Source organism: Symphalangus syndactylus, chromosome 3 (genome assembly GCF_028878055.3).
Source record: "Symphalangus syndactylus isolate Jambi chromosome 3, NHGRI_mSymSyn1-v2.1_pri, whole genome shotgun sequence".
NCBI classification, from domain to species: Eukaryota; Metazoa; Chordata; class Mammalia; order Primates; family Hylobatidae; genus Symphalangus; species Symphalangus syndactylus.
The window spans coordinates 16044707-16070250 of NC_072425.2; the positions used below are offsets into that span (position 1 = coordinate 16044707).

Consider the following 25544-nt stretch of genomic DNA (forward strand, 5'->3'; position numbering starts at 1 on the left):
CTGCAGTCCCAGCATTTTGGGAGGCCAAGATGGGAGGATTGCTTGAGCCCAGGAGTTTTAGACCAATCTGGGCAACACAGAAAGACCCTGTCTTTACTAAAAATGAAAAAATTTACTGGGCGTGGTGGCACATGCCTGTGGTCCCAGCTACTCAACAGGCTGAGGTGGGAGGATCGCTTGAGCCCGGGAGGTCAAGGTTGCAGTGAGCCGTGATCATACCACCACACTCCAGCCTGGGCAACAGTATGAGACTCTGTCTCGGAAAAAAACAACCAACCAACCAAACAAACAAAAAAATACATACATAAGGAAAGATGCACAAAATCTGAATATAGAGTCTGAATAATTTTTTTTTTTTTTTTTGAGACGGAGCCTCACTGTGTTGCCCAGACTGGAGTGCAGTGGTGCCATCTTGGCTCACTGCAAGCTCCGCCTCCTGGGTTCACGCCATTCTCCTGCCTCAGCCTCCCTAGTAGCTGGGACTACAGGCGCCTGCCACCACGCCCGGCTAATTTTTGTTTTGTTTTTGAAACGGAGTCTCACTCTGTCACCCAGGCTGGAGTGCAGTGGCACGATCTTGGCTCACTGCAAGCTCTGCCTCCCAGGTTCACGCCATTCTCCTGCCTCAGCCTCCCAAGTAGCTGGGACTACAGGTGCCCGCCACCACGCCCAGCTAATTTTTTTGTATTTTTAGTAGAGACGGATTTTCACCATGTTAGCCAGGATGGTCTCGATCTCCTGACCTCGTGATCCGCCCGCCTTGGCCTCCCAAAGGGCTGGGATTACAGGCATGAGCCACCGTGCCTGGCCATTTTGTTGTATTTTTTAGTAGAGACGGGGTTTCACCGTGTTAGCCAGGATGGTCTCCATTTCCTGACCTCCTGATCTGCCCTCCTTGGCCTCCCAAAGTGCTGGGATTACAGGCGTGAGCCACCACACCCGGCCGCCATTTTCTTAACTTTCTATTCAATTACAATATTCAGGCCAGGTGCAGTGGCTCACGTCTATAATCCCAGCACTTTGGGAGGCAAAGGTGGGCAGATCACCTGAGGTAGGGAGTTCGAGACCAGCCTGACCAACATGATGAAACCCCATCTCTACCAAAAATATAAAAAAAAAAAAAAATTAGCTGGGTGTGGTGGCAGGCATCTGTAATCCCAGCTACTCCAGAGGCTGAGGCAGGAGAACCGCTTGAACCCGAGAGGCGGAGGTTGCAGTGAGCTGAGATCGTGCCACTGCACCCCAGCCTAGATGACAGGGTTAGACTCTGTATCAAAAAAAACCAATATTCACTGGCTGGGCGCAGTGGCCCATGCCTGTAATCCCAGCTACTTGGGAGGCTGAGGCAGGAGAATGACTTGAACCCGGGAGGCAGAGGTTGCAGTGAGCCGAGATTGCGCCACTGCACTCCAGCCTGGTGACAGAGCAAGACTCAGTCTCAAAAAAAAAAAAAAAAAAATTCACTTGAAATAGTACATACATCATGATACACAGGTCAGTGAAGATTCACACAGTGAACAAGCCTGGATACCCAGTACTCTGATCAAGGAGACTAGAAGCTCCTCAGCACCCAGAAACTCCCTTCCAATCACCTCCCCAGGTAACCACAGTCCTCACTTCTCCCACCACAGATGAGATTCCCCTGCTTTTGAACTTAGTGGAGTGACACAGTATAGATCCTTTTGTGTCTGACTCCTCTCATTAGACACAGTAAGAGTTGGCCAGGCGCAGTGGCTCATGCCTGTAATCCCAGCACTTTGGGAGGCTGGGGTAAGCAGATTGCTTGAGCACAAGAGTTTGAGACCAGCCTGGACAACATAGCAAGATCTTGTCTCTACAAAAAAAAAAAACAAAACAGAAAAATTGGTGATGCATGCCTGTAGTCTCAGGTACTCAGGAGGCTAAGGTGGGAGGATCGCTTGAGCCTGGGAAATAGAGGGTGCAGTGAGCCAAGATCACACCACTGCACTCCAGCCCAGGTAATGAGATTCTGTCTCAAAAATTAAAAATTAAGGCCAGGCACAGTGGCCCACACCTGTAATCCCAGCACTTTGGGAGGCCGAGGCAAGCAGATCACCTGAGGTCAGGAGTTCGAGACCAGCCTGGCCAACATGGGTAATGCTGTCTCTACTAAAAGAAAAAAATACAAAAATTAGCCCGGCGTGATGGCACATGCTTGTAATCCCAGGTATTCGGGAGGCTGAGGCAGGAGAATCGCTTGAACCCAGGAGGCGGAGGTTGCAGTGAGCCGAGATCATGCCACTGCACTCCAGCCTGAGCAACAGAGCAAGCCTCTATCTCAAAAAAAAAAAAAAAACTAAACCAAAAGTTAAAAAAAATAAAACATTGTAAGCATTATCCGAGCTGTTAACAGGAGTTTGTGCCTTCTCATTGCCATGCAGTATTTAGTAGATGAATATACCATAATTATCCATTCCAATTCTAGTGGACATATAGGTTCTTTTCTGGTGTTGGCCATTACAAATAGTGCTGCTGCGAGAATTCTAGTGTAGATCTTTTGGTGCACATTTACTTATGCATTTCTGTTGCGTATATACCTAGGAGTCAAATTGCTAAATGTTGAACGTATGTATGTTCAGCTTTAGTAAATAGTGAATAGTATTAAACACTGTTCCCAGTATATTCCCAGTTCACACCAATTTGCCCTGCCACCAGCCCTGTGGGAGATTCCCACTGTTCTCTGTCTTCCCCAATGCCAGGTATTGCCCATGTTGTTGTTGCTGTTGTTGTGTTCAGTTGAGCCAGTGGGCGTGTGGAAAATGGCATCTCATTGTGATTTTACTGTGCATTTCCCTAATAGTAAAGAAGCTGAGTGCTTTTCACATGTTTATTGTGTGTTTCACTGTCTTCCTTTATGAAATGCCTGTTCAAATCTTTTGCTCTTTTTTTTTTTTTTTTTTTTTTTTTTTTTTGAGACAGGGTCTGGCTTTGTCGCCCAGGCTAGAGCACACTGGTGTAATCACAGCTCACTGCAGCCTCAACCTCTTGGGCTCAGGTGATCCTCCCACCTCAGCCTCCCACGTAGCTGGGACTACAGGCACATGCCACCATGCCCAGCTAATTTTTTTTTGTATTTTTTGTAGAGACAGGGTTTCGCCATGTTGCCCAGGCTGGTCTTGAACTCCTGGGCTCAAGCAATTTGCCCACCTCTGGCTCTCAAAGTGCTGGGATTACAGGCGTGAGCCACTGCACCCAGGCTCTGTGTGGTATCTTCTGATGAACAGAGTTTTTAATTTTGAGGCCGATTTATCAATTTCCTTCTCTTCATGTGAAATCACTGCCTAAAGTCATAAAGATATACTCCTGTGTTTTCTTCTAGAAACCTTATTGTTTTAACTTTCACATTTATATCTATCATCTATCTCAAGTTAATTTTTGTGGCTGCATGAACAGAAGTTTCTTTGCTTCAGTGTAGATAAGTTTATAATTTTCTACCTCCTGGTTAGCACCTCTTGAGTCCTAGTTAGGAAATCTTTAGCTGTGCTAAAGTCATGAAGCTAGTAGGAGGCTTCACTTTTTTAATTAACAGTTTTACTGAGATATAATTCACATGTCACACAATTCACCCATATAAAGTATATAATTCCATGATTTTTAGTATATTCATAGAGTGCACCCATGACCACTGTCAATTTTAGACCATTTTCATCACCCCAAAAAGAAACTCCACACCCACTGGCAGTTACGCTCCTATTTCCCAACCACAAACCTACTTCTGTCTCTATAGATTTGCCTATTGTCACTGGACCTTTCCATCAGAGGAATCATACAGTATGTGACTTTTTTTTAAAACTGATTTCTTTCACTCAACATAATGTTTTCAAGGTCCAACATTATAGCATGGATCACTACTTTTTATGACTGAATAATATTCCACTGTGTGAATATGTAACATTTCGTTGATCCGTTCATCAGCTGAAGGACATTTGGGTTGTTTCCACTTTTTGGCTCTTACAAATAACATTCCTATGAATGGTCACATCTGAGTTTCTTTTTTTGAGACGGAGTCTCACTCTGTCGCCCAGGCTGGAGTGGAGCGGCACGGTCTCGGCTCACCGCACTCCGCCTCGGGTTCACACTATTCTGCCTCAGCCTCCCGAGTAGCTGGGACTACAGGCGCCCGCCACCATGCCTGGCTATTTCTGTATTTTTAGTAGAGACGGGGTTTCACTGTGTTAGCCAGGATGGTCTCCATCTCCTGACCTTGTGATCCGCCCACCTCGGCCTCCCAAAATTCTGGGATTACAGGTGTGAGCCACCATGCTTGGCCACGTCTGAGTTTCTATATGGACATATGTTTTCATTGCTCTTGTGAGGAGCCTTCATTTTTAATCAGACACCATGAGATTCAGTGATATCATGTCTATATGTCTATTAAGCCCTGGCACAGCCTAAGTGCTCAATCAATCATAGCTGTATACAGGTTAGGAGTACTGCACAGCATGGAACACCCCAGTGTAGCTGTTCAGACTGTGAGAAGCAGAAGAGTGAAAATCCCTATTATCCCCACCCAAGCACTGGGTCCCCAGCACACACGTCTGCCCACAGGCAAATAAGTGCTTGGACAAGGCTCCATGTTCTTTGCAGGTCAAATTGTGCATAGATAGTGGCACAGCAGAGGCGGGTGAAAGAAGGAGTCAGGAGACCTGGGCCTGGCCCTGCTAAGCTGCTAATTGGAGTGTGGTCTCAGTTTCCCTACTCAGAGCGTGGACATGGGGCCACTGATAGTTCTAGCCCTTGTGTGTGGCTCATTTGGCGTCTTGTCCACTCCCCAGGCAGTGGCTCTGCCAATGATCCTGTGAGTGTTCAGGAATCACTGTTGCCCCTGGGGACCCTTGTCCTGGAGTGGCCCACCTGCCTGCCCCCAGCATGGCGTCCGACACTCCCGAGTCGCTGATGGCCCTCTGTACTGACTTCTGCTTGCGCAACCTGGATGGCACCCTGGGCTACCTGCTGGACAAGGAGACCCTGCGGCTACATCCGGACATCTTCTTGCCCAGCGAGATCTGTGACCGGCTCGTCAATGAGTGAGCAGACCCAGGGCTGAGGAGGGGCAGGGGTCTTCCCATGAATGTGTATAGAGAGATTGGGACCGTGTGTGCACTACGTGGGGAGTAGTTACGGAGATGAATGTGTGAGGGTGTGTGTGTGTGCACATGGATGTTCATGGGTGCAAGAGAATAGTGGTGTATCCATAACCGTAAAGGTGTATATGTGTGTTGGTGTGTGTGTGGAGGGGTGTGCACGTGAAGGCATGGGTGTGTGTACACATGTAAGCTTATGCAGCACAGGTTATTTCTGAGTGTGAAACTGCATGTGTGCATTTAGAGATGTGATTGTGTCAAAATCTGCATATAAATGAAGGAATTAAGTGTTGCCCCACATGTGTATGTACATTCACATGCACACACCTGTGCTTGTGAATTCAGTGAGCATGGCCACATATGCATGCACATGCCAGTGCCAGAATAATGGATCCATGACCAGGGAGTGAATCATCCAGAAAATCTGAATGGCCCTCCGAGGGCCTCCCCACTCCTAGGGGCTCCTAGAAGTATGCTATGCAGTCACTGAATGCTGGGAGTTCAATCTAGAGGCCCAGATGGTGGCCGGGCATGGTGGCTCACACCTGTAATTCCAGCATTTTGGGAAGCCAAGACAGGAGGATCACTTGAGACCAGAAATTCAAGATCAGCCTGGGTGACATAGCGAGACCTTGTCTCTACCAAAAAAAAAAAAGAAAGAAAAGAAAAGAAAAAGAAAAAAATAGATTCCCAGAAGGGAAATTATTAGACAGCTACATAGGAAACTAGAAGTCTGTGTGGGCCTGAGGACAGAGGTGGACGTGTAATAACGTCCTGAGCATTTACTGTGGGTCAGGTGCTAGGTTGGACACTTTGCAGGCCAGCGTTATATCCACTTTACAGATGAAGAAACTGAGGTCTGGGAAAGTTCATTTACTTGTGTGAAGTTGCCCAGTTAGGAAGCAGCCAAGCCAAGATTTAGAGTTTAAAGCGTTTGAATCCAAAACATTTCCCAGTGGACCAGGATTCTTGCATGAGCTGATGTCTCAACAGGGCTTAATTAAGGGCTTGTCCTGTACCCAGCTGGGAACTCTGAACTACTTGGCTTAGTTTGCCTGTTTAAAAGGGTCGCAGGAGGGGCTTAAAGAAGGTGACGAGAGTGGCCATGCCAGTGGGGTGCTGCCCCTGCAGTGTGCGTGCCTGGAGGCTGTGTGACAGGCATGTGCATTGGGGAGAGATGGCGCCTGCATCACCTAGAAGGTCTCCCAGAGAGCTGCCTTTAGATTCCTGGTTCCTGGGTACCCTTAATCTTACTGGTAGTTTAGTCAGGATATGACCAAATACTCTTAGGAGAAGGAGGTTGCTACTTGGGGTGATCCAAGAAAGCTTCAGGGGGAGGAGGGCTTGGCTTTGAAGCAAGGATGAGAGTCCCTGTGGCCCTCCCCTGAGCCAGGCTTTCTTCTCTCCCAGGTATGTGGAGCTGGTGAACGCTGCCTGTAACTTCGAGCCACACGAGAGCTTCTTCAGCCTCTTCTCGGACCCCCGCAGCACCCGCCTCACGCGGATCCACCTCCGCGAGGACCTGGTGCAGGACCAGGACCTGGAGGCCATCCGCAAGCAGGTGAGACCTGTCCCGCCACAGCGCCAGGAGGGCTCACACCAAGCAGGGGCCAGGCTGCTCGCCTCCAGTCTAGCCATCCCCAGCCCAGCCAGTGTGCGCTGTGACTGTGTACATCCCCCTTTCCAACCCACCTGTAGCCCAGGGCAAGGCCTGGGGCGGGGGGAAGGGGCAGGGGTGGTGATGGTGATGGAACTGTGCTCACTCCCAGGACCTGGTGGAGCTGTACCTGACTAACTGCGAGAAGCTGTCCGCCAAGAGCCTGCAGACACTGAGGAGCTTCAGCCACACCCTGGTGTCCTTGAGCCTCTTCGGCTGTACAAACATTTTCTATGAGGAGGAGAACCCAGGGGGCTGTGAAGATGAGTACCTCGTCAACCCCACCTGCCAGGTGCTGGTTAAGGATTTCACCTTCGAGGGCTTCAGCCGCCTCCGCTTTCTCAACTTGGGCCGCATGCTTGATTGGGTCCCCGTGGAGTCCCTGCTGCGGCCGCTCAACTCCCTGGCTGCCTTGGACCTCTCAGGCATTCAGACGAGCGACGCCGCCTTCCTCATCCAGTGGAAAGACAGCCTGGTGTCCCTCGTCCTCTACAACATGGACCTGTCTGACGACCACATCCGGGTCATTGTGCAGCTGCACAAGCTGCGGTGAGCTCCTGGCCCAGAGCTCACCAGGGTGGGAGTTGGGGGGCAGGTGGGGAGGAGTAGAGGTGGGTGTTGTCACGCCCTCAGGGTTCAGGAGCCCTTGGCTAGGCAGAGGGTGGAGATGAAGACACAGCCCCATTCCTTAAACCCAGTGTTTCAGCTGGATTGGGGCTGTTCGGGGTTTCTTCCCAGAATGCCCTGGAGAAGTCGTGGCAGGAATGGGCCCTCCCCTGCTAGAGATTAAAGGAGCCGGGGTCTGTAAGGCAGCCCCACCCTGTACCCACCCAGCTCCTGACCTGCACCCCCTACCCCAATCTTCAGACACCTGGACATCTCCCGAGACCGCCTCTCCAGCTACTACAAGTTCAAGCTGACTCGGGAGGTTCTGAGCCTCTTTGTGCAGAAGCTGGGGAACCTAATGTCCCTGGACATCTCTGGCCACATGATCCTAGAGAACTGCAGCATCTCCAAGATGGAAGAGGAAGCGGGGCAGACCAGGTGGGGCCACCCTCCATGGCTACTGGTAGGGTGTCATTCAACAGGCATTTAGGCTGGTGCAGTGGCTCACGCCTGTAATCCCAGCACTCTGGGAAGTCAAGATGGTTGGATCACTTGAGGCCAGGAGTTAGAGACCAGCCTGGCCAACATGGTGAAACCCCATTTCTACTAAAAATACAAAAATTAGCTGGACATGGTGGCAGACACCTGTAGTCCCAGCTACTTGGGAGGCTAAGGTATGAGAATTGCTTGAACCCAGGAGGCGGAGCCTGCAGTGAGCTGGATCGTGCCACTGCACTCCAGCCTGGGCAACAGAGTGGGACTTTGTCTCAAAAAAAAAAAAAAAAAGTATTTGCCAAGTACCCCTCTGCCAAGTGCTGTGCTGGGTGCTAGAGATAAAGAAACAAATCAGGTCCTGCCCTCTCGGAGTCTGTGTGAGCTGGTGGGGACAGTCAAGTCATTACAAGAGCTATGGTAGGGGCAATCCAGGGCCCCGGCGTGGCCTGAGGATCAGGAAGGAAGGAGGAGGAGGGATGCATCCTGGCCTTCCTGAAAGCTCATTCTGCCTTTGCCAGAGGAAGGGTGTTCTAGCAGAGGGAACAGCACCTGCAAAGGCCAGTAGGTGAGAGAGCATGAGGAGCGACAGGGGAACTACCCAACGCTCAGCCTGACCAGAGCACAGTGCCATGGGGGGAAGAGGCGAGGCTGGCAGTGTCTGCCACCTATGGAGTATTGCTGGACATAGGTCGGTTCCTGGGTTGGTTGGTTGAGAAGTTTGACCAAACCCTACCAGCTATAACTGGCCACCCATAAGCCCTGGTCCCAGCCTGCTTTAATGGTATTCAGTTGAGCTTATCCCTTTGTGATTGTTGGTGAGACCTAAAGGTGCCATGTCCTTACTAGAATGGCAGGTGGTTTCTAAAGATGGTTTCATTGCCCATCCTACGTGTTCCCCTACTATGTGGCTTTGCCACGCTTCCATCAGGAGGTGGTGCCATGTCCCCTACCATTAAAAACAAAAGGAGCAGGGGATGAGGTTGGAGGGCCTAGAAGACAAAGCAAGGAAATGCCTCACCCCCGCAGTGGGGAGGCCCAGCTCAGGCCTGGGTCTCAAGCCACTGACATCGTCACCCTCCTTCCCCAGCATTGAGCCTTCCAAGAGCAGCATCATACCTTTCCGGGCTCTGAAGAGGCCGCTGCAGTTCCTCGGGCTCTTCGAGAACTCTCTGTGCCGCCTCACGCACATTCCGGCCTACAAAGTGAGCGGCGGAAGTGGGATGGGGCTGGGCCAGGGAGCTTTGGGAGAGAGAAGGAGCTGGATTCTGGGGCTGGAGACTGAGCTGGGATCTGGCATCCTAGCCCTTGGCCTCTTCTGGGTTGTTCTGAGCATGTCCCACCCGCAGGTAAGTGGTGACAAAAACGAAGAGCAGGTGCTGAATGCCATTGAGGCCTACACGGAGCACCGGCCCGAGATCACCTCACGGGCCATCAACTTGCTCTTTGACATTGCCCGCATCGAGCGCTGCAACCAGCTGCTGCGGGCCCTGAAGGTCAGTTCCAAGCCTGGGGCCTTGGCCTCCTGTCCCTCCCCACCTGGAGGGTGCCGGGCTTGGCTGAGCCGTGTCCCCACAGCCCCTGTTCCGCACCCTGTCCCCAGGGCCCCAGGACCCGAACCCCAGCCTGGGCCTCACAGCACTTGACTTGCTTCAGCACTGGCCTTGTTCGGTCCCCACCCTGGTGTCTGCTCCCCAGGCCCCACTTCTGCCTTTAGAGAGCAAAACCAGGCTAACCCTTGCCCCAGAGAGCCTGTTCCAGCCCCTTGCAGAACCCAGGCCTCTCCCTGCACTTGCCAGCCCAGGTCCCCCTTGTCTTCATACAGCTGGTCATCACGGCCCTCAAGTGCCACAAATACGACAGGAACATTCAAGTGACAGGCAGCGCCGCCCTCTTCTACCTAACAAATTCCGAGTACCGCTCAGAGCAGAGTGTGAAGCTGCGCCGGCAGGTTATCCAGGTGGTGCTGAATGGCATGGAATCCTACCAGGAGGTGACGGTGAGCCCCCACCCGCCACGGCCCTGCATGCTGTGACCCAGCCACCCCTTTCCTGCTTCTTGCGTCCCGCTAGGGCTCCCCCGGCTCTGGGCTGCATCTGTCCCAGCTCCCTTTCCCACGGCAGCACTCCCTGACTCTTGGGACCTGGCCCTTCCCACAGTCCATCATCCCTGGCTGCCCTCCATCCTCCTCCTTCCTGCCCCATGTGGAGGTGGGGGCCCAGGGACCCTGCCCTTCTCCCTGCCTGTGCTGTCTCCTCAGCCCTTCTGCCCATACACTATGCTGGGGGATTTCTTACCAACAGCTGCTTTTAATATAAAAGTAATAAAAGCTTTTATTATAGAAAAGTTATAATTACAGATACACAGAAAATAAAAATCACCCATAAACCCACTACCCAGAGACAGGCACCATTAACATGGGATGTCAATTGTGGATTTTAGCCTATGCACATGTATTTTGTAAATGGGATACACAAACTGTGTACTGTTTGTATACGGTGGATTTTTACTTCAACTGTGTTGTCACATGAACGTGAACATCTCCCTTATCAGCCAACATTTTTTTTCTTTTTCGAGACGGAGTTTCACTCTTATTGCCCAGGCTGGAGTGCAGTGGCACAATCTCGGCTCACTGCAACTTCCACCTCCCGTGTTCAAGTGATTCTCCTGCCTCAGCCTCCCGAGTAGCTGGGATTACAGGCATGCGCCACCACGCCCAGCTAATTTTGTATTTTTAGTAAAGATGGGATTTTACCATATTGGTCAGGCTGGTCTCGAACTCCTGACCTCAGGTGATCTACCTGCCTCAGCCTCCCGGGAAAGTGCTGGGATTACAGGCGTGAGCCACCACGCTCAGCTACAATATATTTTTTTTTTAATTAAGACAGGGTCTCAGGCTGGGTGCGGTGGCTCACGCCTGTAATCCCAGCACTTTGGGAGGCTGAGGCAGGCAGATCATGAGGTCATGAGTTCAAGACCAGGCTGGCCAACATGGCGAAACCCCATCTCTACTAAAAAATACAAAAATTAGCTGGCCACGGTGGCTCACACCTGTAATCCCAGCACTTTGGGAGGCCGAGGCAGGCAGATCACCTGAGGTCAGGAGTTCGAGACCAGCCTGGCCAACATGGTGAAACCCTGTCTCTACTAAAAATACACAAATTAGCTGGGCATGGTGGCGGGCGCCTGTAGTCCCAGCTACTTGGGAGGCTGAGACAGGAGAATCGCTGGAACCTGGGAGGCAGAGGTTGCAGTGAGCCGAGATCGAGCCACTGCACTCCAGCCTGGGTGACAGAGCGAGACTCTGTCACAAAGAAAAACAAAAACACAGGGTCTCACTTTGTTGCCAAGGCTGGAGTACAGCGGCATGACCACAGCTCACTGTGGCCTCCACTTCTCAGGCTCAAGCAAGCCTCCCGCCTCAGCCTCCCCAGTAGCTGGGACAACAAGGCATGTACCACCACACCCAACTAATTTTTTTTTTTTTTTTTTTGGAGACAGAGTCTCGCTCTGTCTCTCAGGCTGGAGTGCAGTGGCATGATCTTGGCTCACTGCAAGCTCCACCTCCCAGGTTCACGCTATTCTGTCTCAGCCTCCCGAGTAGCTGGGACTACAGGCTCCCGCCACCCTGCCACGCTAAGTTTTTGTATTTCTCGTGGAGACGGGGTTTCACTGTGTTAGCCAGGATGGTCTCAATCTCCTGACCTCATGATCTGCCTGCCTCGGCCTCCCAAAGTGCTGGGATTATAGGCGTGAGCCACCGTGCCCAGCCCACACCCAGCTAATTTGTATTTGTGTGTGTGTGTGTGTGTGTGTGTGTGTGTGGTGATGGGGTCTCGCTATGTTGCCCTTGCTATCCCCTAGCTCAAGTGATCCTCCTGCCTTGGTTTCCCAAAGTGCTGGGATTATAAGCATGAGCCATTGCACTAGGCCCAAAAATTGTTTAATAATGTTTCTTTTCTGATTACAAAAGATATCTAATGCTTAAGCCAGGTGTGGTGGCCCTCACCTGTAATCTCAGCACTTTGGAGGGCCGAGGAAGGCAGATCACTTAAGATCAGGAGTTCCAGACCAGCCTGGCCAACATGGTAAAACCCTATCTCTACTAAAACTACAAAAATTAGCGGGGCATACTGGCGGGTGCCTATAGTCCCAGCTACTCCGGAGGCTAAGGCAGGAGAATTGCTTAAACCCAGGAGGTGGAGATTTCAGTGAGCTGAGATCGTGCCACTGCACTCCAGTCTGGGTGACCAAGCAAGACTCTGTGTCAAAACAAAACCAAAAACCAAAAAAAGATACCTAATGCTTAAAAGATGAAAAAATTCAAGTGATACAGGAATGTATTAAATAGAGCGAAAGCCACTCACAATCTCACCTCTCCTCCTCTAGATGCAGCTGGTGTTAAGGTTCACTTTCATAACTGTTGACACCAGCATATGTTCAGTGTCCTCATCCAGGGAGAGGCCACTGTGTGGAGGACTCTGCTGGAGCTTGGAGGGAGTGGCCAACGTCAAGGCTCTGCCCAGTATGTGAAACAGCCCTCAGGCCGAATAATTTAGGTTGCTGTTTCATCTTTTGCTCTCTCAAGCAATGCTTTGTTAATTATACTTAATTAGTTATCCTTATAATACATTTCTGTAAGTAGAGTTGTAGAATTTCAGGGGCAGTATGTGTGTGTGTGTATTTTTTCTTTTCTTTTTTTTTTGAGACAGAGTCTCTGTTGCCCAGGCTGGAGTGTAGTGGTGTGATCTTGGCTCACTACAACCTCTCCTTCCCAGGTTCAAGCGATTCTCCTGCCTCAGCGTCCTGAGTAGCTGGGACTACGGGAGCACGCCACCACGCCTGGCTAATTTTTGTATTTTTAATAGAGACAAGATTTTGCCATGTTGGCCAGGCTGGTCTGGAACTCCTCCTAGCCTCAAGTGACCTGCTCACCTGCCCCTTCTCTACAAAAAAATTTTTTAGGCCGGCACAGTGGCTCATGCCTATAATCCCAGCACTTTGGGAGGCCAAGGTGGGTGGATCACCTGAGGTCAGGAATTCAAGACCAGCCTGGCCAACATGGTGAAACCCAGTCTCTACTTAAAATACAAAAATTAGCTGAGTGTGCTGGTGGGCATCTGTAATCCCAGCTGCTCAGGAGGCTGAGGCAGGAGAATCTCTTGAACCCAGGAGGCAGAGGTTGCAGTGAGCCGAGATGGTACCATTGCACTCCAGCCTGGGTGACGAGAGTGAAACTCTGTCTCAAAAAAAAAAAAAAATTTGTTTTTTAATTAGCTGGATGTAGTGGTATGCTTCTGTAGCCCCAGCTACTCGGAGGCCGAGATGGGATGATTGCTTGAGCCTGGGAAGTGGAGGCTGCAGTCAGTGAACTATGATTCTACCACTGCACTCTAGCCTGGGCAACAGAGGAGACCCTGTCTTAAAAAAAAAAAAAAAAAAAAAAAGGAAAAGAAGAGAGAAAAAGAAGACTAGTTGGAGACTCCCAAATGAATTAATAAATCTGTCACAGAAATGGAAATCAAAATAAGAGGAAGTCACATTTCATCTCAAGAGCTTGGTGATACCCAATGTTGCAAAGGTAGGCAAGAGCACCCTCGCACCCTGTCTACTGGTGAGGGATGAGTCGTGCAACCTTTGTGGAGGGCAACCAGCAGAACCTGCCAAAATTCTAAATGCATCTATCTTTTGACCTAGCCATTCTGCAATTAGAACTGTTCTTAGAGGAAAAAGATATACATATATCCTCACTTGTAAAATTTTTTTGAAAAAGGCCGGGCGCAGTGGCTCATGCCTGTAATCCTCACACTTTTGGAGGCTGAGGCAGATGGATCACTTGAGGTAAGGAGTTCTGGACCATCCTGCCCAACATGGCGAAACCCCATCTCTACCAAAAATACAAAAATTAGCCAGGTGTGGTGGTGCATGCCTGTAATCCCAGCTACTAGGGAGGCTGAGGCAGGAGGATTGCTTGAACCCAGAAGGTGGAGGTTGCAGTGAACCAAGATCGTGCCAGTGCACTCCAGCCTGGGTGACAGAGTGAGGATCTGTCTCAAAAAATAAATAAAATAAAATTTAAACTAAAAAAAAGGCCGGGTGTGATGGCACATGCCCAGAAATCCCAGCCACCTTGGAAGCTGAGGTGTGAAAAATTTCGTGAGCCCAGGAGTTCGAGGCTTCAGTGAGCTATGATGGCACCACTGTACTCCAGGCTGGGCAACAGAGAGACCCCGTCTTAAAAATAAATAAATAGGGCCAGGCAAGGTGGCTCACACCTGTAATCCCAGCACTTTGGGAGGCTGAGGCGGGTGGATCATCTGAGGTCAGGAGTTCGAGACCAGCCTGGCCAACATGGTGAAACCTTGTCTCTACTAAAATACAAAAATTAGCCAGGCATGATGGCGGGTGCCTGTAATACCAGCTACTTGGGAGCCTGAGACGGGAGAATTGCTTGCACTGGAAGGTGGTTGCAGTGAGCCAGGATCATGCCACTGCACTCCAGCCTGGGTGATAGAGTAAATGAGACTCCATCTCAAAAAAAAATTTTTTTTTAATTGGCCAGGTGTGGTGATGTGCACCTGTAGTCCCAGCTACTCAGGAGGCTGAAGCAGGAGGATTGCTTGAGCCCAGGATTTTGAGGCTGCAGTAAGCTATGGTCCAGCCTGGGCAACAGAATGAGACACTGTCTCAAAAAAAAAAACCCCAAACAAATCAACAAGCAAATAAACCTGAAGACAGTACAAAAAAAACTGAGGATGTAGAGCAACTGGAGAGCTCCTACACTGCTGGTAGGAGTGTAAACTGCTAAAGCCACTGCGGAAAACAGTCTAGTGTTACCTACAAAGGTTGAAGACATGCACATCTTGTGACCCAGAAGTCATACCTGGCATATGTGCCCTAAAGAAACCCGTGCTTATGGTCACCAGGATGCAGGTATAATACATGGCTCACAGTAGCCAACTCTTAGAGTCACCCAGACATCCATCAGCAGTAGAATGGATGAATACATTGATTGAGGTGTCGCGATGGAATACTATACTGTAATGAAAAGTGAATGCATTTCAGCTACATATAACAACAGTTAATCTTGCAAACCTATAGAATATCTCTATAAAAAGCAGAGGCCAGCCAGGCATGGTGGCTCACGCCTGTAATCCCAACAGTTTGGGAGGCTGAGGCAGGTGGATCACCTGAGGTCAGGAGTTCCAGACCAGCCTGGCCAACATGATGAAACCCCGTCTCATACTAAAAATACAAAAATTAGGCGGGCATGGTGGCGGGAGCCTGTAATCCCAGCTACTTGGGAGGCTGAGGCAGAAGAATCACTTGAACCTGGGAGGCAGAGGTTGCAGTGAGCTGAGATCGCGCCATTGCATTCTAGCCTTGGCAACAAGAGTGAAACTCCATCTAAAAAAAAAAAAAAAAAAAAAAAAAAGGCCCTGCACGGTGGCTCACATCTGTAATCCCAGCACTTTGGGAGTCTGAGACTGGTGGATCATGAGATCAAGACCATCGTGGCCAACATGGTAAAACCCTGTCTCTACTAAAAATACAAAAAAATTAGCTGGGCATGGTAGTGCGCGCCTATAATCCCAGCTATTTGGGATATTTGGGAGGCTGAGGCAGGAGAATCGCTTGGACCTGCGAGGCGGAGGTTGCAGTGAGCCAAGATCCAAGATTGCACCACTGCACTCCAGCCTGGCAACAGAGCGAGACTCCGTCTCAAAACAAAATGCTGGGCACAGTGGCTCATGCCTGTAATCCCAGCACTTTGAGAGGCCGAGGTGGGTGGATCACGAGGTCAGAAGTTCAAGACCATCTTGGCCAAGATGGTGAAACCCCATCTCTACTAAAAATACAAAAAATTAGCGAGGCATGGTGGCAGGTGCCTGTAATCCTAGCTACTCAGGAGGCTGAGGTAGAAAATTGCTTGAACGCCGCAGGCAGGGGTTGCAGTGAGCCAAGATCACGCCACTGCACTCCAGCCTGGGCGACAGAGTGAGACTCCATCTCAAAAAAAAAAAAAAAAAAAAAAGCAGGGGCCATTGGAGGCACCTGTAATCCCAGCTACTAGGGAAGCTGAGGTGGGAGGATCACTTGAGCCCGGGAGGGGGAGATTGCAGTGAGCCGAGATTGCGCCTCCACACTCCATCCTGGGTGACAGAGTGAGACCCTGTCTCAATAAATAAAATTAAAGAAAGTAGGGGCCGGGTGCATTTGCTCATGCCTAGAATCCCAGAACTCTTGAGAGGCTGAGGTAGGAGGATCTCCTGAGCCCAGGAAGTAGAGGCCAGCCTGGACAACATAGTGAGACACCATCTCTACAAAAAACAAAATATTAGCTGCGCATGGTGGCACACAGCTGTAGTACCAGCTACTCAGGATGCTGAGGAGAGAGGATCGCTTGAGCCCCAGAGATTGATGCTGCAGTGAGTCATGATGGTGCCACTGTGCTCCAGCCTGAGTAGCAGAGCAAGACCCTGTCTCAAAAATAAATAAATAAAAGGAGGCTGGGCACAGTGGCTCACACCTGTAATCCCAACACTTTGGGAGGCCAAGGCAGGCAGATCACTTGAGGCTAGGAGTACAAGACCAGCCTGGCCAACATGGGGAAACCCCATCTCTACTAAAAATACAAAAATTAGCCGGGCATGGTGGCATGCCTGTAATCCCAGCTACTCAGGAGGCTGAGGCAGGAGAATTGTTTGAACCAGGGAGGTGGAGGTTGCAGTGAGCCGAGATGGGTCCACTGCACTCCAGCCTGGGCGACAGAGTAAGACTCCATCTCAAAAAAAAAAAAGAAAAAAGCCGGGATATTGTAGTGGTTCTCTCTAGGGGGGGTCGAAGGGCTAAGGGGCTTATGATCAGGAAGGGACAGTGGGGACTTCTGGGTGCTGACAGTGTTCTGTTTCTTGACCCAGGTGGTGGTTATGTTGAGTTCACTTTATGTTATTTATAAAACTATACATTTGTGTTTTATGCATTCTTCTGTATGAATATTTCACATTTTAAAAAAACATTTTTTAAAGAAGACTTGTATAGCCTCCTCTTCCAGAAAACCGGGCTGGACTGCCACAACTCTGGATGATCTCATACCTCTAGAGAGTTCCTAGAGCCCTGCTCCTGAGTCTGACCCTGAATGTGCCCCACTTGTGTCCTGTCCCGGCCCAGGTGCAGCGGAACTGCTGCCTGACGCTCTGCAACTTCAGCATCCCCGAGGAGCTGGAATTCCAGTACCGCCGGGTCAACGAGCTCCTGCTCAGCATCCTCAACCCCACGCGGCAGGACGAGTCCATCCAGCGGATCGCCGTGCACCTGTGCAATGCCCTGGTCTGCCAGGTGGACAACGACCACAAGGAGGCCGTGGGCAAGATGGGCTTTGTCGTGGTACGTGTGGGGGGCGCTGCCCCCTTCCTCCTCAGCCTCACTCCTCTCCTCCACCCCTCTACCCTGAGCTAGAGTCTCAGAGCAGGGCCTGGGGCTGGGAGTTGGAGAGGGAGAGTGTGCTGAAGCATGAAGGATCTAGGCTAGACCAAACGAAGAATTTCTTAATGCTGAATGTTGCTGATGGCCTCATAGATTTCTTCCACCTAGAGCATGCTGTCATCCTTTCCCAGTCCCTGGGCTCATCCTGCTTTCATAAGCTCCATAGGGAAAGATGCCATGCTGTCCTTCCATCATTGTGTCCCCAGCACTTCTTGGCATGGGCCCTGGAGGCCAGTGGGGAAATGATAAATATCACTGGTGAAAGGAAGGAAAAGAATGACGAAGGAGCTCAAGAGCTTCTGGTCTCATTTGATGGCTAGGGAAGCTCAAGCCCCAGTGGGAAGGGCTGTGCCCAAAGTCACAGGGGAGTCACCCGAGGGCCAGGAATGGCACCCGGGCCTCCTGATGCCAATACCAAGGGGCTGAGGAGTGGATGCCTTCAAATAGCCTCCCCCAAATATATGGAGACTTGATCTTGTCAAGATTCCTGAACTAGCCATGGCGTTGCTGAGCCTCCCCTCCATCTTGGGTTCGTGGGGGTGGGAGTTCTTGAGCCCCAACACTCTAGCAGACTCTTGTCCCTGCCTGCAGACCATGCTGAAGCTGATTCAGAAGAAGCTGCTGGACAAGATAGTAAGTCAAGTCTTCACGAAGCCGCGCTGCCCTTTCCCCACCCCGCAAGGGGCCTGGGCTGCCCCTGGGGGAGGTCCATGTTTTGTCAGGGGTCCCCCTCCCCGGGTACCAGGAGCCTTGGCTAAGCCCTGCCCTGCCCTCACAGTGTGACCAGGTCATGGAGTTCTCCTGGAGCGCCCTGTGGAATATCACAGATGAAACTCCTGACAACTGCGAAATGTTCCTCAATTTCAACGGCATGAAGCTCTTCCTGGACTGCCTGAAGGTAGTGTCCACCTCCTGCAGCAGCAGCTGCCTCAGCTGCCCACATGGCCCCTCTTCTGTCCCTGGGCTTCCCACCAACCAAATCCGCAGCACCCCTCACCCATGCTTCCCGGAGAAGGGCAGGGGGGACAGACTCAGGCCCACCCACCCAGGATTTGCTGCTGACAGAAGCTCCAGACCCAGATGGCCTGGTGGGGCCTCCTGAGAGTCCCCACTCCAAGGGAAAGCCCCTCCCTGTCTCCTCGGCCGTCGTTCTCAGCCTGCCCACAGCTGGCCAGAGCCCACTACGCTGCGAGCTGGACAGCGGGTCTGTTCATCCTTAAACACATGCTCTGTTTTCCTGCTTTAATTTCTAGGAAGGTCCCTTAAACTAATATTTTGAGCTTTGGTGAACAGGACCATGTCTGTCCCATAAGTCCGATCTCTAATCAGCCTTTGTCTTTGTGGCAAGGAATCCCACCCCTTTAATTCCTTAGTGTGTGCACCCAGCACTGACCTAGGAGCATTGGAGGGTAGGAGGGCAGCATATATGCCCCCTCTTTGTCTAGTTGGCATGGCCAGATGCCCATGAAGCTTTTTGGGTAACAATACCAGATACTAAGTCATTAAGTACTAATTGATGCGGCCCATTGGCTCTCCTTTTCCCAGGAATTCCCAGAGAAGCAGGAACTGCATAGGAATATGCTAGGACTTTTGGGGAATGTGGCAGAAGTGAAGGAGCTGCGGCCTCAACTAATGACTTCCCAGTTCATCAGCGTTTTCAGGTTGGTATTTTTAATCCTTTCCCTTTTTGCCTTGGCTGCCAGAATGCTCAGAGCTCTAGTCTCTGCTCAGTTGCACAACTGCTTTTAGCCTAGGTTTGCTATAAATGTCATTTTCCCTTGATAATGTGGTTTCTTATTCATTCAGTCCTTCATAGGTGGTCCTTTTGTAATCATATCTTTTTTTTTTTTTTTTTTTGAGACGGAGTCTTGCTCTGTCACCCAGGCTGAAGTGCAGTGGCGCAATCTAGGCTCACTGCAAGCTCTGCCTCCCGGGTTCATGCCATTCTCCTGCCTCAGCCTCCCGAGCAGCTGGGACTACAGGCGCCCGCCACCACGCCCAGCTAATTTTTTTTTGTATTTTTAGTAGAGACGGGGTTTCACCATGTTAGCCAGGATGGTCTCGATCTCCTGACCTCGTGATCCGCCTGCCTCGGCCTCCCAAAGTGCTGGGATTACAGGCGTAAGCCACTGCACCCAGCCTGTAATTATATCTTAAATGACCTCAAATCCCTTTAGAAGTAGTCTGGGTATATAAACAATATGGGATAAAGAAATAAGTAGCACCTCTTGCTTCTGGTTTTAAGTTGGGGTCCTGCAGCTGGTATCTGAAGAGAAACTGGGGGATTGGGACTCCATTTTTCTGTCTTCCTCCTGGCAGCAACCTGTTGGAGAGCAAGGCCGATGGGATCGAGGTTTCCTACAATGCCTGCGGCGTCCTCTCCCACATCATGTTTGATGGACCCGAGGCCTGGGGTGTCTGTGAGCCCCAGCGTGAGGAGGTGGAGGAACGCATGTGGGCTGCCATCCAGAGCTGGGACATCAACTCTCGGAGAAACATCAATTACAGGTGTGGGCAGGGCAGGGAGCGGGGATGCGGTGTGGAATATGGGGTAAGTGCTGGGCAGGATGCTCATACCTTTAAGGTCTGCTCAGAGCTCCCACCTTTCTTCTGGTCTTTCGTAGGGTTCTGCTTTCACTCACCGATACGTAGCCGCACACAGCACAGAGCGTACATAAGGGCACGATCTCATCCGTGCAGCCTGGAGCATCTGTCATACATGCCAACATCTGCATGTACCCAAAGCCTGCTCTTTGCAAACCACTGATACCTACTGATTTGTGGGGAGGGGTGGGGAGAAAATAGACACACAACAGAAAACCATACAGGTGGGCCGGGCACAATAGCTCTTGCCTATAATCCCAGCACTTTGGGAAGCCGAGACAGGAGGATCACTTGAGCCCAAGATTTCCTTTTTTTTATTTTTATTTTTTGAGACAGAGTCTGGCTCTGTCGCCCAGGCTGGAGTGCAGTGGCACAGTCTCTGCTCACTGCAAGCTCCGCCCCCTGGGTTCACGCCATTTTCCTGCCTCAGCCTCCGAGTAGCTGGGACTACAGGCGCCCGCCACCACGCCTGGTTAATTTTTTTTTGTATTTTTAGTAGAGATGAGTTTTCACCGTGTTAGCCAGGATGGTCTCGATCTCCTGACCTCGTGATCCACCCACCTCTTCCTCCCAAAGTGCTGGGATTACAGGCATGAGCCACCACACCCAGCCGAGCCCAAGATTTCAAGACCAGCTTAGGCAACATAGTGAGACTTCCTCTTCACTAAAAATTTAAAAAATCAGGCCGGGTGCAGTGGTTCACGCCTGTAATCATAGCACTTTAGGAAGCTGAGGCGGGCAGATCACGAGGTCAGGAGTTCGAGACCAGCCTGCCCAACATGGTGAAACCCCGTCTGTACTAAAAATACAAAAATTAACCTGGCGTGGTGGCACATACCTGTAATCCCAGCTACTCAGGAGGCTGAGGCAGGAGAATCGCTTGAACCCAGGAGGCAGAGGTTGCAGTGAACCGAGATGGCACCACTGCATTCCAGCCTGGGCAACAGACCGACTCCATCTCAAAAAAAAAAAAAAAGAGCTGGATGTGATGGTGCACACCTGTAGTCCCACCTACTGGGGAGGCTGAGGCAGGAGGATCACTTGAGCCCAGGAGGTTGAGGCTGTAGTGAGCCAACATGATGCTACTGCACTCCAGCCTAGGAGACAGAATGAGACCATTTATTTAAAAAAGAACAAGAAAACAAAACAGGGCCAGGCACAGTGGCTCACACCTGTAATCCCAGCACTTTGGGAGGCTGAGGCAGGCGGATCACCTGAGGTCAGGAGTTCGAAACCAGCCTGGCCAACACAGTGAAACCCCATCTCTGCTAAAAATACAAAAATTAGCCAGGCATGGCGGCGGGCACCTGTAATCCCAGCTACTTGGGAGGCTGAGGCATGAGAATCACTTGAACCTGGAAGGCAGAGGTTGCAGTGAGCCAAGAACTTGCCACTGCACTCCAGCCTGGGCAACAGAGTGATACTCCATCTCAAAAAAAAAAAAAAAAAAAAAAGAAGAAGAAGAAAACAAGAATCGTTCATAATCTCACTCCCTGAAAGAGAACTCCTGTTGACATTTTGGTGTGTCTCCTTCCAGCAGTGTTTCTATGCACAGATTTCATTACTTTAAGTCAAGCTGGCATCAATTCCTACTGTTTTATGACTGAATGGCCAATCACCAGGCATGGATCTCCCTCGTCATTTTAGGACGGAGTCACTTTCTTTGTGCCATCCTGTACAGATGGACATTTCAGTTGAAAACCCATATTGGGAGGAACGGGCTGACATTGGCAGTGTTGCCAATGCGCCAAGTACTATAGTTCTTGGGGAGAAAGGAAGTGGAATTGCTGGCCCAGGAGTTTTGCACACACGTTTCAGGCTTTTGGACCATGACTCCAGGCTGGCCCACAGAAGGCCCTTGTCAGAAGAGCAGTCACAGGCTGGATGCAGTGGCTCACGCCTAGAATCCCAGCCACTTTGGGAGGCCAAGGCAGGAGGATCACTTGAGCTCAGGAGTTTGAAACCAGCCTGGGCAATATAGTCAGCCCTCACCTCTACAAAAACAAAAATTTTTTTTTTGAGATGGAGTCTCGCACTGTCACCCAGGCTGGAGTGCAATGGTGTGATCTTGGCTCACTGCAACCCCCGTCTCCTAGGTTCAAGTGATTCTCCTGTCTCAGCCTCCCGAGTAGCTGGGATTACAGGCACACGTTACCATGCTCAACTAATTTTTTGTACTTTAGTGGAGACAGGGTTTCACTGTGTTGCCCAGGCTGGTCTCAAACTCCTGAGCTCAGGCAATCCATCCGCCTCAGCCTCCCAATGTGCTAGGATTTCACAGGCGTGAGCCATTGCACCTGGCCAAAAAAAAATTTATTTTAATTAGCCAGGCATGGTGGCTCACACCTGTAGTCCCAGCTCCTCAGGAGGCTGAGGTGGGAGGAGCACTTGCATGGCCTGGAAGGTCAAAGCTGCAGTGAGCTGTGATCACGCCACTGCACTCCAGCCGGGGCAGCAGAGCGAGACCCTTTGTCAAAAAAAAAAAAAAAAAAAAAAGGCCAGGCATGGTGGCTCACGCCTGTAATCCTAGCACTTTGGGAGGCCAAAGCAGGTGGTCAGGAGTTCAAAACCAGCCTGGCCAACAGCAAAATGATGCTCTAACCAAAAATTAGCTGGGCGTGGTGACATGCACCTGTAGTCCCAGCTACTCGGGAGGCTGAGGCAGGAGAATCACGTGAACCCGGGAGGCAGAGGTTGCAATGAGCCGAGATTGCACCACTGCACTCCAGCCTGGGCGACAGAGTGAGACTCCGTCTCAAAAAAAAAAAAAAAAAGAAAGAAAAAAGGGCTGGACATGGTGGTTCACGCCTATAATCCCAGCACTTTGGGAGGCCAAGGCAGGCGGATCACTTGAGGTCAGGAGTTCGAAACCAACCTGGCCAACATAGTGAAACCCTGTCTCTACCAAAAATACAAAAATTAGGCTGGGCGCAGTGGCTCACGCCTGTAATCCCAGCACTTTGGGAGGCTGAGGTGGGCGGATCACGAGGTCAGGAGATTGAGACCATCCTGGCTAACACGGTGAAACCCCATCTCTACTAAAAAATACAAAAAAATTAGCTGGGTTTGGTGGTGGGCCCCTGTAGTCCCAGCTACTCAGGAGGCTGAGGCAGGAGAATGGCGTGAACCAGGGAGGCGGAGCTTGCAGTGAGCTGAGATCACACCACTGCACTCCAGCCTGGGCGACAGAGCAAGACTCTGTCTCAAAAGAAAAAAAAATGCAAAAATTAGCTGGGTGTGGTGGCACACGCCTGTAGTCTCAGCTACTCAGGAGGCTGAGGCAGGAGAATCGCTTGAACCCAGGAGGCAGAGGTTGCAGTGAGTGGAGATTGCACCAGTGCACCCCAGCCTGGGCGACAGAGCGAAACTCCGTCTCACAAAAAAAAAAAAAAAAAGTCACACGTGCTTCTGTTCGCAGGGTGCCTCTCCCCTCTTCCCCCCAGGCTGGGTCTCTGCTCCTTGCTGAGGTCTCCAGCTTTCTGCTCCTCCTAATCTGGGTCCCTTCTGCCTCCCTCATGTGCTTGTGCCTTTATCCTCTCTCCAAGGGAACCTCATTGTACAGCCTGCCAGTGGGATACAGGGCCAGCTGTCCCTTCTCCCTGGCATCCTACCAGCCTGTCATGGTTGGTCATTAGGATTCTCCAGTGGGAGGAAACCTCAGACAAGAAAAGACACACTCCCCACCCCCAGCATCCACAGTGACCTTGATTTCTTTTCCTGCAGGTCATTTGAACCAATTCTCCGCCTCCTTCCCCAGGGAATCTCTCCTGTCAGCCAGCACTGGGCAACCTGGGCCCTGTATAACCTCGTGTCTGTCTACCGTGAGTGCCAACTTGTCCTGGGTTCAGACACTCATCCAGCTGAAAGCAGATGTGCCCTCAGGGAGTTTATAGTCCAGGAGGGGAGCATTAACTGCTGCTGCCAGCTTTTGTGCCTCAGAGCGGAACCCTCCACCTTCCAGCATTAGTGGGACACCCAGCTTAACGGCCCACTCCTGCCTCATCACCAGAAGCAGGCCTGGCAGGCGAAATACCTGTGCAGAGTTCCTAGACAGCTTTCTTAATGCTTCCCGCTTCCATGTGCAGGAACAGTCCAAAATCTCCATGCCTGCTGGGCTCAGTGGTGCCGAGACAGTAGAATTGCCTGAGGTCTGGAGTTTCCAGCTGCAATGACCTATGATCATGCCTGTGAATAGCCATTGCACTCCAGCCCAGGCAACGTAGTGAGACCCCCATCTCCAGAAATAAAATAAAAGTCTCCATGCTTTCTGCATGAAAAGAAAAGCCATACCATCAGCTGGTTCCAACCTGGCCGGTCACCAGAATCCTGGTAAAATACAGATAAATCTTGGTCCTTGGATTTGTTGATAAAGAATATCCAGAGACAGGACTTAGAAATCTATATTTTTACAGAAACTCCTCAAAGGATCACCATCTTTAGGAGCTACTGGTTTCACTGGTTTGGGTGACATTTTCCATGGAATGAGCGCTGGAGGCCAAGCATAGTGGCTCACGCCTGTAATCCCAGCACTTTGGGGGGCTGAGGTGGGAAGATTGCTTGAGCCCAAGAGGTTGAGACCAGCATAGGCAACATAGCATAACCCTGTCTCTACTTAAAAAAAAAAAAAAAAAAAAAAAAAATTAGTCTGGGTACAGTGGCTCACGCCTGTAATCCTAGCACATTGGGAGGCCGAGACAGGCGGATCATTTGAGGCCAAGAGTTTGAGACCACCCTGGCCAACATAGTGAAACCCCGTCTCTACTAAAAATACAAAAATTAGCTGGGCTTGATGGCACGTGCCTGTAGTCCCAGCTACTAGGGAGGCTGAGACAAGAGAATCGTTTGAACCCAGGAGGCAGAGGTTGCAGTGAGCTCAGATTGTGCCACTGTACTCCAGCCAGGGTGACAGAGTGAGACTCTGTCTCAAAAAAAAAAATTATATCTATAATATATACAATATTTTTAATATTGTATATATTATATATTTTTTAAGATTTTATATATATATATATATAATTTTTTTTTTAAAAAAAGAATGAGCTCTGGAAATAAATGCAGCAACTTCACACCAAGAAGTCACCTCTTGCTTCCCCTACATGGACACAGAACTCCCACCCATGGGGCTGGGCACACATGTCTTGCCCCCATTTCTAGCACTGCCCCCACCAAGGCCTGTGCCTTCACACCCCCGACACCAGGATAGTCCTCACAGACAGGGTGGGTTTCTGGGCCTCGGGCTGATGAGAAGACCCATCCTGATCCTCTGCTATCTGCTCCTATCCCACAGCGGACAAGTACTGCCCTCTGCTGATCAAAGAAGGGGGGATGCCCCTTCTGAGGGACATAATTAAGATGGCGACCGCACGGCAGGAGACCAAGGAAATGGCCCGGTAAGAGACTAGCAGTGTGTTTCTGCCTGGAACCTTGATTCAGGGGAGTAAGGGCATAGCGGGCGCCCTCTGGAGGTTAGGAATGGCTGAAATTCCCAGGGACAGCTTAGAGTTGAGTATGGAGGTTGACAGTGTATTGATGTCCACCTGGGGCCTCTCCAAATGTCATCTCGACCACATTGTGGCTGGAAACTAGATGGCCAA

The 25544-nt window shown here is 50.6% G+C and overlaps 1 protein-coding gene across 6 annotated transcripts in view; it reads left to right on the forward strand.

Annotated features, from left to right (window-relative positions):
• Window positions 1-25544, forward strand: part of ZER1 (zyg-11 related cell cycle regulator) — a 41290-nt gene that overhangs the window by 12307 nt on the left and 3439 nt on the right. For 3 of the 6 annotated variants that reach the window (XM_055270910.2, XM_055270911.2, XM_063635798.1), the window contains exons 2-15: window positions 4797-5048; window positions 6516-6666; window positions 6875-7311; window positions 7630-7806; window positions 8951-9065; window positions 9210-9356; window positions 9686-9859; window positions 17032-17247; window positions 17938-17979; window positions 18125-18244; window positions 18892-19007; window positions 19666-19854; window positions 23674-23771; window positions 25238-25340. In XM_055270910.2, the coding sequence (XP_055126885.1) occupies window positions 4891-5048; window positions 6516-6666; window positions 6875-7311; window positions 7630-7806; window positions 8951-9065; window positions 9210-9356; window positions 9686-9859; window positions 17032-17247; window positions 17938-17979; window positions 18125-18244; window positions 18892-19007; window positions 19666-19854; window positions 23674-23771; window positions 25238-25340 (2243 nt within the window). In that variant the 5' untranslated portion in view covers window positions 4797-4890. The remainder of the gene's footprint in view (window positions 1-4796; window positions 5049-6515; window positions 6667-6874; window positions 7312-7629; window positions 7807-8950; window positions 9066-9209; window positions 9357-9685; window positions 9860-17031; window positions 17248-17937; window positions 17980-18124; window positions 18245-18891; window positions 19008-19665; window positions 19855-23673; window positions 23772-25237; window positions 25341-25544) is intronic. The other 3 variants (XM_055270912.2, XM_055270913.2, XM_055270914.2) reach the window with 2 other exon arrangements.